Raw genomic sequence first — 13510 nt, 5'->3', positions numbered from 1 at the left:
CATAAAAGTATATTATTTTGGCAGAAATGTATTACGTCAGTGTATTATATTACTTCTACCACGACAAATGCACATAAGACAACCGCCATCTTATTAACTATGCCAGGAGATTACATAAGCAAAATACATTTGTAAGTGTGCGTGCGTTTTCTGATTAAAAAGAGGAGTTTAAACGATTACTTATGAAAAGTTGAGCGACTGGTGCTGAAGGCACCGAAAGTTTTAAGTTAACGTTAAACCTGCTTCGCTGTGCCTGTAGCCCAATAGCTAGCCAGCCAGCTAGGTTCAGTTACCCAAGTTAGCTAGGTTAGCGAGCTCATAGCTCCAACATTTGCAAAAAGCCATTTTCCATCGTCCTGATTTGTGTTGGCGTCTATAACCATCAAAACACGGTGCAATACACTTTATTTTACCGTGTAACTGTACAATGACAGCAGCAAAACGGACTGCAGCGCACTGCAGAAAATGGCGGGAAAAAGTAGCTAGCTGGCTAACCTATCTCTAACGTTAACGGTTGTGTTCATGCGCATACTTAAGACAGAACATCAAATGACTTTAACATTTACTTCCACTAAAATTAAGAATATATAATTACATTAAAACAAGAACACTTTTAATTAAATCATTTCAATCAGCTTCATTAAGTCTAATTATTTGACTGAAGCTAGCCTGACACTGAGCCAAGCCGAGTCCTCCTTTGACCTCAACTTTTCAGAATCAAATTCCATTTATCTACATAAATGTCATGCATGTTATATGCGCGCCCATAACAAGAAACAATAGACAATATATAATATCTTACCGTGTAAACGTAAGATGACAAAGTCTTCTTAGATAAGCAAGATCTGATGCTAGATGTAGAAGATGGCGACCGTCAACCCGGGAAAATGTGTTTTCCTGGGCGCAAGCGCAGTTTTTTTCAGTGCATCTAACGCCTCTGGATCCGATGGCGATTAGGCTAAAGCAGTTAAATCAGGGAGGGTTTCAATAAACCGTTTTTCCGTTGATGAATTTATGATCGCTTTATACCAGACATACACCCCCCCCCCCCCCCGCTTTCGAATTATCGTTGGTGCGACCGCTCACACAAGTCAAGTTGCTCATGTGGACCCTTGTAAAAGTTTATTTTCGACCCCTGAATTATCACATCCCAGCTAGCTAACCGTTATAGCATTATGTGAAATATTCATAGCAGTCTTACTTTTGTTTGTGCAGCCTCAAATGTCGAACAAAGTTTGAAGTGGTTGCATCTCCATCTCTTATCCTGACTCCACATGTCTTCCATGTCGCAGTTCTTATTTTATTCACAACATAATCTTTATAATTGAACAGGATCATTTTTGGGAGCATGTTGCTTGTCCTCTCCGCACAAATTCAACGCTGCTGCACCCCTCCCCCCGATTGGTTACGGATAAACTGAGCTGAGCAGTTCACATTTTACAGCACCATTTAATACAAAATGATCCAGTTATGTGATTCTATATTACCTATATATTATGTTAAAATAAGGATTTCAAGTCTTAAAGCTCAAGTCCGATTCCAAGTCCAAGTCAGTAAAGTCTAAGTCAAGTCGCAAGTCTTCAGTGATGTCGAGTCAAGTCACAAGTCATCAGTTTAGTGACTCGGGTCCAAGTCATGTGACTCGAGTCCACACGTCTGCAGGTATTACAAATTAGTCACGCATCACAGACACTACAGTAGCATCTTAAAGCTCTCCCGTAATTCCTCCCAGCAGACTCTTCAAAGTTCAAAACACTGTAAAACTATTACAATTAAAACACGCCATCCCCTAATTTGAGTAGCTCTCGTCTCATCTGCCCCACCTAGTGGACAAATGCACAAAATGCAGTCCTTAAACCATAGATTATATGAGCGTTAGTGTTTACAAGGTTACAAAAGATAATGCATACAGATTAAACATTATATAATCATATACACATTTATATTATATATAAAAAGGATGAAACTTGCATACATTTCAAGTTATTTATTTCACAAGTATGTGATGTTTAATTTGTCTTGAGTACACCATGTTCATATTTGGGCAGTAACTGGATAGGGTTAAGTAGACACACACACTTCATTCATTCATTCATTGTTCAGTTCAGTCTATGAGTAGTTCTTTACGGACAGAAAAATCTGGAGGGAGAAAAGAAATGACATTTGTAAACTTGCCGACCTGCCACAGAGCTGGCTTTTTGTAAACTCACCGGTGACTACTCTCTTAGGACCTCTGGACTGGGTCCGGCTGTACTGGGTTAGGAGAATCAGCAGGAACCAGTGGTCGAATGTGCACAGACACAGTTAACCTGGATGGGCAGGTACTCACCCATGCATCATAGCTGTCTAATATCGGTGTTTTGTCAGACATTAACCCTCTAAAACACTGATTTCATTGGTCCAAAGAGAAATATTTTCAAAGTTGTCATCAATATAATTCCTTAACAAAGAAAAACAAATTCCACACAGTACACAGACATAATCCAAACATGATATGAATAAAATGTATCTTCACCCTCATGCCTTCAACTTATGCATTCAGAGATGGATCAATTCACTGTATATACATAACCTAATGATCACAACAGAGTGAAATCATAACCTTTTTACACTCTCTACTTCCCCAATTTCTCCTCTGGCTACATGCTAAAGTATTCGATACAACCGAGATACACACAGTAGTCTTCTGCACTGGATGAACACGTTTAGATGAGCGTTATGTGCTTCTGTTCTCTCACTCACTGCGAATGCACAGCACTTTATTCAGGTTTATTCATTAATGCAATGAGTCAACAACAGCATACTGCGAAAGGCTATAATATGCAAATGAGCAATTCACCAATCACAATTGTTTTTTTATATATATAAGCACACCATTAAACATAATCTATTCCTGATATCATTCTGTGAAATCAAAGAGACGAATCACGGCCATTGCTAGAGGCAGTGTGCACAATGTGGTTTCTTTCCCCCTCCGCATGCATACTGGGGTGCGTTCCAGTAGCAGAGGTCCTTGCCAGAACTGGATGTACGTAGATGATACACAGACAAATTCTGGGCAACAGACATGCTACTTGAACACACCCCTATGCCGAACCATATCACACTGAAATGTTAAGAGGAAAAATGTTCAAATGATGCATTTGTCGTATGACAACGGCAGTATGTCACAATATGACTAAGCGCTTGTCTCATGCACGCACAGGAGCACACACGCACCCACACTCATACTTTGGGGCTAAGGCAGATGCAATTTCACCTTTCCACTCAGAATCAGCTTACACAAACGTATTCATAGACACATTCACTCTACACAACCAAACAGGCAGAAATCTACAGTCACAAACACAGTCAATACTACAAAAGGCCCACTGCATGTGGCCATTCATAAGAGTACTAACACATGAATGTTCACCTTACACACACGCACCACTCACACACCACTCACACAGACATAAGGACAAGCATCAAACGTCTTCAAACTGTTTCGACCCAGCAAATGAAGAAGCATTTTTCCAACACACAGAAGAAATCCCATCATCAACACTCTCCGACTGCATGGAAAGGTGGGGAGTTTGCCGCTTGTCTCCACTGTTCAGGAGTGTGTGTGTGTGTGTGTGTATGACGTGATCACTCTGGCATGTCTTTCCTCCTCCCATCCTGGCGCACCACTACCGGTTCTTGTTCTTCTTAGAGTTTCCCTACATGGAGAACGTGCAGAGAGGGAGACATGCTCATCAAACCAACACACAACCGCTCAGAAGGTTCTAGTGTTTTACCCAAACTCTAATTCCATTCATAAGGGTTAGGAAGCAGGTAGAGATGTCTGAACAAACATAATCTGGAACGCCTACAAATACACACCAACTAATTCTGCCTCCGGACACACCTCCACAAAATAGCTAATAAGTCCATCAATTAATAAGAGTGGCTGTGGTGTAGAGAACTTACCTTGCTCCCGAGTTTGAGTGTGTCGATCTCTTCCCGCTGTTTGCTGAGCGTGTCGTTCATGCTGCACAGATGGTCACTCATCATACTCAGCTGGTCTTCGTAGCTCCTCTTGGTCGTGCTCAGCTCATCCTGCCCAACAGGTCAAAGGTCGTTTTCATTGTGGATTTACAAGTGGCACTTAGCAGACTTATCTGCGAGAGAACTGCCAGAACGTCGAGTTCCAGTTTTACAGATGAAGGTCACGCTAACCTTTATTTTCTGAAAACACCAGTAATGAAATGTAACTTTCAAAGTGAAGGGAAAACTGCTCAACTGGTCTGAGAGTCAGAAATTACCTGCAGCCGTGTAATGTTCTGATTGGCTTGCTTCATATCCTCAGTCAGAGTTTCACGAGATTTCTCTGCTATAGCGAGACGTTTAGCAAGTGCCCGGCACTACACGAGAGAGCAAATCACATAAGCACAAGGCAATTAATTGATATATTCACAGGCAGAGGGATGCAGTGAACTGAATTCACATCAACCGACATCATGGCAATAAAAGCACCTGTCCCCTCGCAGCTGTGAAAGAAGAACGTGACGTTACGTGAGAAAAAACCGCTAACTGAGAAACAGGGTTCCCTCAGGAAACCAGATGATCTTCAGTACTGCTCTAATAAACAATATCCTTTATAACACAAGCAGCACTGAAAGCAAATGATGTTGGGTGTCTTTAGGTTGTCATACACCACAGATACATGTAAAGGAATATTTACTTTTTTCTTTCTCCAGTTATGAATTGATATGGTAGACATGCTGCCCAGAGAACATTGTTATAAACTTCAGCGTAAAAGAGGCAGTGCATGTTGTTTTAGCAGGACCTCTTACAATCGAAGAAAAGACAATGTACACAGGTCTATGGATATTTGAAGTGTTGCAATCGCACGTGGCTGACCTGGGATCAGTTCAGAGCCAGACAAACACAAAAGGTCTGTGATTGGTCAGTCACACAGCGACATGCTCGCTTATAAGTAGCTATTTGGAATGTGACAATTAATTTTAGAAAATATTATGCAAATATATGTAAATGAAGCCAACGAGCAGTAAATTACCCTAAAAAGACATGCTGTGTCTGCAGTTGTGCATAACACATTTCATCCAATCTCTAATCCCGGATATCCTGATTATATAATCCCAATTATAATATTTAAGGGCTGACCTCAGCATGGAAGTGCACGGCCTTGCTGTCGGACATCTGGAGCTGGGTCGTGAGCTCCGACACCCGGGACATGTAATGGGTCTTGATCAGGTGCTCCCGAGACTCCTCATCTCCAACCTGCAGGGCAGACAGAGGCCTCACTGCTAACTACTGGAGGGACGATACATCAATTCTGTCTGATATATCGATTTTGTGCGATTCACAGATTCTAAAGGCTAAGGTGATCTTACAGCTCCTATGTACATATGTACGTCATGAAGCAGGGCTGGACTGGGACAAAAAAATCGGCCCTGGCATTTTTGGTTTAGACCGGCCCCTCATAATTAGCGGAGCACAACCAACTTGTAATTTATGTATGAGGGGTACGACGTGGAGAAAAAATTATAATTAAAAAGTTACTGGTTAAAGTCATTGGATTCAATCTTAGCATTACTATATCACAATCACTTATGATTTTATTGAAATCATCTCTAATATGTATTTTCTGAATTTCTCTGATATAACAGATCAATTCTAATTCCTCAGGTTAAAGGTGCTCCCTCCTTCAAACAGCTGTAACATCAGGGTTGCCAACTCTCACGCATTGAGCGTGAGACACACGCATTTGACCGTCTTCACACGCTCTCACACCACACTTTCGATTTCTCACGCCGAAAAAAAAAATCGAGTTTATTTACCTCTGATCCATATCTATGATTCAATGAGCTACTAGTTCGCTCTGGCGCCAACCACTGGCGATCGATCACGATATAATACTTAATTTGTGTCCATTTTACGTTACATCCCCCCCCAAAAAATTACACTCGCTACCTCCTCCAGGTGCAAATCTCACTCCGAGCGATCTTGAAAAGTTGGCAACCCTGTAACATGTATTTGTATCTGGCTACAAACAAAGCTGCTTTATGAATTCATGCAATGCAAACGTGTCTTAAAAGGATTTGACACCGTTTTACTCTTATTCAGTGTGGGCATATCTTTTGCTAATATTACTTTTATTTTATACACCTGTAGTCATGCTTAAATTGCAAAGCTTTTATTTATCATTTATAAGTTTTGAAATCTGTAATTTCAATTGTTTGAGTGCTTTTTAAAACATGTTGAACCACAGCACAGAGGCTACAAATTCAAACTACTATGCAGCCTTTCAACACACCTGACCTGACCTGCAATTAAGACATTTGTATACACTATAAAAATGTTCCAATAATATATTTTATATTTCATGGTTTTGATACTTACACTCTCACTGGTTGGGATTGTGGTTAGCATTCCAATCTGATGAGGAAAGAAAATGTTTTATAGTATCATATCTGCCGATAATTAAGCTATAAAATATATTTAAATTAACACAGTAATAAGATCCAAAACGCAGAGCACTTTTATCTACTGTGGATGCCTCTATGTTACTGCCCTCTAGACATAACACAGAAGTACATCGTTCATATACAACTCAACACGTACATATATTTAATACAAATACATATATTTAAAAAATATGTAACAAACATGACATGTCGGTCCTTTAGGCCTCTAGTAACATTCTGCTCAGAGGATTTCTGTTATGGAGCTATGGATTTCTGTTCTGTTATTTCAACACATGAAACTGCACCACTGCTCTCCGAGCCAGACCAACCAGACTGGTGCACTGAGACACCTCGCCGCCCATCTTGTCTTCTGCTTCCAGGTCGTCGTGCAGCTCGAGGTCGTGGGGGCCGTCCTGGGGGTCGGACGGGGGGCCGTCCTGCGAGAGGCGGGCGGAGAGGCGGGCCTCGAGCAGGGCCGTGCGCTGGTTCTCCTTCTCAAGACGCACACGGCCCAGCTGAGCCTCCAGCAGCCAGTGCTCCTTCTCCTGCTCCAGACGCGCAATCTTCTCCTGGCTCTGCTGTACCTGTGGGACGCGCAGGACGTCAGGTCTCGCACGAGAGGCAGGAGAGGGGGGAGAGGCGGGAGAGGTGTACGCACCTGCTGCATCAGGCCCTCCCTACTCTCCGTCGAGCTGGTGAGGACACGGCGGTTACCCAGCGCCTCGGCGTAGGGCACCGACTCGGGACGACCCTGCTAGCAGAAAGCCACACGGTGAGAGCTGCCTTCGCAGGGCAAACCCCAGCCCTCAACCCATAGTCTACACCGTGCAGGGGCGAAGCACTTCCAAACAACTCAAAAATATTCACAAAACCATCCTACAATTTTCCCTTGTTTAATAAGCCATAATGATTAATACTTAGTAATGAAATAAAATTTTGTTAAGCAAGAAAAAGCCAATTCGGGCACTGTGTGTTGATAAGGGGCGTGTCCGGCTGACCCTCCTGAGCGTGTGGAGGTAGGAGGCCGCGTGCTTCTTGTTGCTGAGCATGGTCTCGGCCTGATGCGGGTCGAGGGTTCCCGCCCCGCCACGGGGACCGTAGCCCGCCGACGACGCAAAGAAGTCCAGGTTGTTGCTGAAGAACGTGGCGATCTGGAAGAAATGAAAACGATTCCTCACATCCCATCAAGCACTGTCTGACACATTTCTAAATGATGCTTCAGAGACAGACCGTTACAGCACGGTCTCGCCACGTCCTTACGCTTCCACGCACTGTCGCCCCTGCAGCACCCCCTGCTGGCTCACCTTACTAGTGCAGCTGGTCAGGGACGCCAGTGAGGAGAGCAAGCACTCATTCGTGGTACGCAGCTTCTGGGTGACGGTGGGCAGCTCCTGTTCCAGCGCCACCTTCTGGCTGTAGTGCTTGAAGAGCTCTGATAAAGAAAAAGGGAAACAGGGAGATACAGACAGGTTGGAGATTAGTTCATCAGTCATCCATTCTCAGATGCTTTTTCATTTCAAATGATTTCACTGCATTACTGCAGCAAGGAACAAACTCAGAGTAATGGAGTACTTTAATGCAAAGTGCATTTGCTGTGTGAAAGCTTGTCTTTACCTTCCCTGTGGGATCAGTAAAGTGATCCATTTGTGTAAAGGGGTCATAAAGAGAGGAGGAGGCAAGAGGCAGGAGGCCTGGGGCGAGGGGCGGGGCATGAGGTGAGGGGCAGGGCATGTCACGAGGGGCAGGGCCTCACCCTTGGTGGTGTCGTGCAGGCCGTGCAAGCAGGCAGCCAATTGGGTGAAGACTGCACGTGAGCTGCTCTGGGGCATGGCGTCCGAGCGCATACCTGTCAAACACACACACACAGTCACATCTTCTATGAACAGTCATCAGTTCCATAATCAGTACATTAACACATCGTGCTACAAAAAGGAAGAGAATGCAGTGTATATGGCACCTTTTCCAGTTAAAAAAATAAGACATACTGGTCACCAAGGCAGTATGTGTGGCCTTCAGGATGATTGCAGTTTTGCTAAAACATCATCGTTATTTCGAGCTCCTGTTGTTCAATGAATATTTAATGGTCGTGATAGACTGGGTGGGAGGGTCTTTGTGGGAGGGGCAGGACTCACTGGGTAGGGCCAGGAGGCTAATGTAGCCCTGCAGCTTCTCAAAGACCGTGGTGACGCTCTTCATGTCAGCCTGGACCTCCCGGTTCTTAGCGCTCAGAGCCGCTGTGCACAGAGGCACGTCAGACTCCTCTTCCAGGCTAGAGAGAGAAAGAAAGAGACAGAATTGTGAGTGTTTGTGGTGGCATTCAAAAACACATGAAGCAAAACAAAGAGGAGCCAGCCGCACCTCTTCAGCTGATAGGGGAGGATCTTCTGCAGAAAGCTGGTGTACGTGAAGAAGGATTTGGAGAAGTCCTGCAGTTTTCCCACTGTCTCCTACAAACACATGAAAAATGGATAAATCATGTACAACAAAAATAAATACAATATTTACAAGATATACAGATGTAAAAATAAGTGCTATACTCACTGGGATCTAATATATACATATAAAATAAAAATAAAAAACGTACAAGTACAGTGACGGTGTCCTCTGTGATGCTTTGATGTAGTTGCAACAAACCGTCCTCTAGGGGACGCACGTAAGCTGCATTCTCGTGCAGATACTGAGAGAACTGACAACGAAGAATAAAAAAATAGAGGAGGGGGGGGGGGGGGGCACAAAACCAATCAGGTGTTTGTTTGTTTGTCTTAGTTAACATGTAAACCTAAAAAAAATGCGGATGCTGTGGACAGTGGGTGCGTTACCTTCTGGTTGACGGGTGAGACGGGCTCGATGGAGGAGTCCAGGGGGTAAATATGGATCCTCTGCTCCGTGTACGAGTGGAAGTGGAGGAGGGCGGAGACCAGGTCCTGCACAAAGCCCACGGCCTGTCCGGCTGCATCACGCGCTTTGAGCTGAGCACAACAAAAATACCAGGCCACCTGTAAGAGGTGACCACCCATGCCGGTGGCACTACCATGCCAGCGTTAAAGATGTGCCACAATATTTGCTCAGCAATGGTGCAGGACTGGCCAGCGATGACCCGAGTGGAACACTTACAACAGTGAAGGTGATACGAGGTTCTGCAGTATGGGACTGCTTATACGCAAGTGTTATAGTTAAACCTAATAATGTTTCCAGTGAGGGTGGGAAAAGATGGTTTCATAAAGAGGGTGGTGACTGCGTATTATATATATATATTATTATTATATGTGAGGATCATATTTCATTACCTGATGTCTTCTATTGTGTGGGGGAACATTCAAGCTGTTGTAGTCACCAAATTCTTCAGAAAAGATAAAACGACCATCAGTCTATTAAACAAGCATTCTCTCTTATATTCAAGCGTTCTCACTTACATAAACAAGTGTTTTAAAAGGTACCAGCTATCAGGCATGAAGACAGGGAAGAACACTGGTGCTAAATACTTTTCATCAGATCATTTTCATCAGATGGTGTTTAAAACCCTTTAGCCCGGCCTCATATGAATATTAATCAGATAGCATCACAGGACAAATATGAAAAGAAAAAAAAACCTATTTAAAATGAACTGAAAGTGATCAGTAGATTTTGGGCAATATATTGATTGATTTTCATATTACAGTTTCATTGTATTATACAGGGGGATGAAGAATTGTGCAAACTAATTTTCTATTCCCCCCAGACAGTGTTTTGGCGTGTGGCCAGACTCACTGGTGTCATTGAAGGGGACTTTTTCCTGGATGACACTGTTGTTGTGGTTGAGCTGGCTGCTCAGCTCGGTCTGGTATTTACGCAGTTGCTGCTGGCTGCAGAGACGGAGTGCACACGCGCACACACACACACACACACACACACACACACACACACACACACACACACACACAAACACACACACACAACATAGTGCTGACCCCATGCTTTTCATCTTACTGAAAATGTTGAACAGTCACTTGCAATCCCAAGTGTTCCACTGCAATTTTGACACAAATGTGGCAGTATGTGAAGTGGACAACACACTACTGCATATCCAGCGTTACGAACTTGGCGCTAAAAGAGCTCGGCCTACCATTCTTCAGTCCTGCGTCTGTACTCCTTGGCTTCCCGCTCCAGCGTCTGGACCTTGATCTACAATAAACCAGAGAACGCTCCCGATGAAGCCTCGTCCCACTTCCGCCTTCCTGCCCATCTCAACCCAGAGTCTCCCTGCCTTACAAACCAGCCTCCCCGGCGTGGCCGGACGTCCTCACCTCCAGACGAGCCTTGTCGCTCTGCAGCTTCTCTGTGGTGTCGGTGTGCTTGACGTTGAGGCCGTCCACCACGGCCCGGTGCTGCTCCGCGTCCCTCTCCAGCTGCTCCAGCTGGGTCCTCAGTTGCGCCTCCTGCTGGCGGTGAAGCTCGTCTGCCTCATAGAACTGAAACCGTAGGTCGGGGGGGGGGGGGGGGGGGGGGGGGGGGTCAACTAAACCAGCACATGTTTCCACCATGGCCTAGGTGTGTGTGTGTGTGTGTGTGTGCGCGTGAGAGAGAGAGAGATAGTGTTGGAAGGGGTAATCAAGTGTTGCTTGTCTCCTCAAAAGAGTGTGTTAGAGGCTGTGTTGGCTTGGTAGGTCACACACAACATAGCTTTACCCGAATATGAAGCCTTTCATTCTCCTGAATCTTCTTTTGTAAGTCCTCATCAAACACACTCTGGGTCTCAAAATTCGGCTGAGGGGGAGAGTCTCCTTTACTCTATAGGAGGACCAGTCAAACACCTTACATACAGTGAGGAAAATGTGTCGCATCTCTAACCAAACTTAACAGGTCATGCGTGAGTTTACTGCCCGACGCCACTTCCGTTTTTGAGCAACACTGGCTCTTATTCCTAATGAAGTTCACGCGAGTGCCTGTGCGAGCGTGTGAGGAGGAGACTCGCCTTGCTCCTCCTGCCTTTGGTCTCGCTGGCCTGCAGCTCCTCCTGTAGAAGCTCCACTCTCTTGGTCAGCTGCTGGTTCCTGAAGACCAGGCTGTCCATCTCCTGCTCGGACTTCCGCAGACTCTGGTCCCGCTGCTTCAGGTCATCCTGCGGTGGAAGCCGAGGCGCGGCGGCCGGGTCATACGCATTACACGGTGTTGTGTGTTGCGCGATGTTATGAAACACTAGAATAAAATGTATGTGTAGAGGTAGGAGGCGGCCGTGTTACCTTTAAGGAGTTAGAATTAGCCTGCTCATCCACCACAGCCTTCTTCAGAACTTGGTTCTGTGCCCTGAGCTGTCCATATGAAACACATTCTTAAGAGTGAAACTTAAAACAACTGGCAATCATTCATTCAATCAGGAAATAAAGAGTTTGAGGGGTCCGAGTTGCAGCTAACTTTGCGACCACCGATTTCTGTGACTGTGGAGGCAGCATCACACAGGTCGTCAGAATGTGTGACCCCACCATACCATCATAATAAAGGAGTTAAAGAACAATAACAGTGTTTCTAGAAGTTGTGTTGTCCTTTCACATAGGTCTTCATGTCTGGCATCATCAGAGAGACAGCTGCACATTGCAACAGTTGGGGTCTCATATTCTGATGACTGCACATTGGTGTTCAGTCAACTTCTGTTTACGTTTCCTTGCACTACAATCTGTAAAACTGTTATTATACATTAAACGTTAGGTAAATAGTTTAAGAGCAATTTAATGTACAGTCCAATCACAGGATTCGGTGGTCACAGATTTTGTTGCAACTCCATGCGGATGTTTACATGAATTCCCTTAATGGCCGTTTCCTTAATGGCAGTCAGCTGACTGTGCCCACGGACCACGTGGGTACTCTGCAGATTAAGCATTTCTGTACAGCAATTTAACGGTTCGTCGAATAACTGCACAGGCCAGCATTCTGGCTGTGGTAATTTAGATTAAATGCATTTGGTAAAGAGAAACAGGAGACAAAGATTTAAAGTCACATTTGACGTTGAATGCTCATAATCATTGTTGGCCCCATCATAAACCACCATGACAAGTGACGGGTCCTGATCCAAACTAGCTAAATGTATTTCAAGTCAACTCTAACATAACAGGTGTCTCCAGAGCTGCTAATTAAACGTATTCCCTCTGTGTGTCTGATAAAATACTAACGCATCAAGGTAAAACTGAAGCTAGGTGGCCAACATTTCCGGTGTTTTTGTGCCATCAAATGGCCAGCTAGATGACTTGGACCCGCTGATGAGCCGACCGTTCAGACCTCAGGAAGCTTTGAGAAACCTTTCTGAATAGATAACACCAGCCATCAGCCTCCGATGGCCATTAAATGCTCCAACCCAGCCCATGGTCCTTATTTTAAAAGCACTTTACCTTAGAGTATTCTTGAGCAAGCTTGGTATACTTCGCTTGGAGGTCTGCGGTCATTATTGGATCTCGGATTGAAAACGAAAACCTTGAATCGAGAAGGGTGACTTCTGAAACTCTGAGCCCAACCACCAAAACACGAGCAGCGTGTTCAACCAAAAAAACCTCAAACCATTTCCCCACACAGCCTGCTGGGCTGGGCGGGCTATGTCGGTACCGACCTGGACTAGCTGCTCACGCAACGCCTAACAGCGACGACTAATCCGTTTAGCACACCAACATTAGCTGGAAACAATATTTTAACGACATTGTAAGCAAACGTTATGAGAGGACTGGTGAGAACCGCACCACAAGTAGACAATAACAGTGGTGTCTTGAACCGTCACCGAGGAATGTGGCTAACCTAGCCAGCATAGCTAGCGCGCTAACACATTTCTTTGAATATTGCTAAGTGACTCTCTATTTTTTAAAAAGCCGAATCAACTTAAACTTTACTCGTGTTTAACGTGTTGTCGTGAAGCAGTTTACGGTCCAAATTCAACTCCAGCTAGTGGAAAGTGAAGTTATCGTCAAACTATAGACGTCCCGAGTTTTCATAATAAAAGTAGCCAATTAAGTAACAGTGTTGCCAAGATTTTAATCGTCGGATATGATCTCAAGTTCAACCAATCAGCACCGACTATTAGCTTAGTATTAGTAGTTCAA

General features: G+C 44.5%; 1 protein-coding gene and 1 long non-coding RNA gene across 2 annotated transcripts in view; both read right to left on the bottom strand.

The window, feature by feature from the left end:
- Positions 1-1011, bottom strand: part of LOC143522219 (uncharacterized) — a 66592-nt gene extending 65581 nt beyond the window's left edge. The window contains exon 1 of the long non-coding RNA XR_013132967.1: positions 803-1011. This is a non-coding gene — a long non-coding RNA (uncharacterized LOC143522219). The remainder of the gene's footprint in view (positions 1-802) is intronic.
- A 961-nt stretch (positions 1012-1972) lies between these two features.
- On the bottom strand, positions 1973-13395 carry ppp1r21 (protein phosphatase 1, regulatory subunit 21). The gene is made up of 22 exons (XM_077015993.1): positions 12812-13395; positions 11672-11740; positions 11404-11550; positions 11118-11219; positions 10736-10900; positions 10555-10613; positions 10200-10294; positions 9740-9792; positions 9272-9421; positions 9037-9138; positions 8811-8899; positions 8585-8721; positions 8206-8298; positions 7757-7884; positions 7451-7603; positions 7111-7203; positions 6782-7036; positions 6388-6423; positions 5149-5265; positions 4287-4385; positions 3952-4080; positions 1973-3701 (listed from the first exon to the last, which is right to left on the bottom strand). The coding sequence occupies exons 1-22, from the start codon at positions 12863-12865 to the stop codon at positions 3672-3674; spliced, it is 2355 nt and encodes a 784-aa protein (XP_076872108.1). The 5' UTR covers positions 12866-13395; the 3' UTR covers positions 1973-3671.
- Positions 13396-13510: the final 115 nt, after the last annotated feature.

The sequence above is a fragment of the Brachyhypopomus gauderio genome, chromosome 1 (assembly GCF_052324685.1).
Source record: "Brachyhypopomus gauderio isolate BG-103 chromosome 1, BGAUD_0.2, whole genome shotgun sequence".
Lineage (NCBI taxonomy): Eukaryota > Metazoa > Chordata > Actinopteri > Gymnotiformes > Hypopomidae > Brachyhypopomus > Brachyhypopomus gauderio.
Note: the sequence above shows the minus strand (reverse complement) of the source record. Positions and strands in the feature narration are given on the sequence as shown.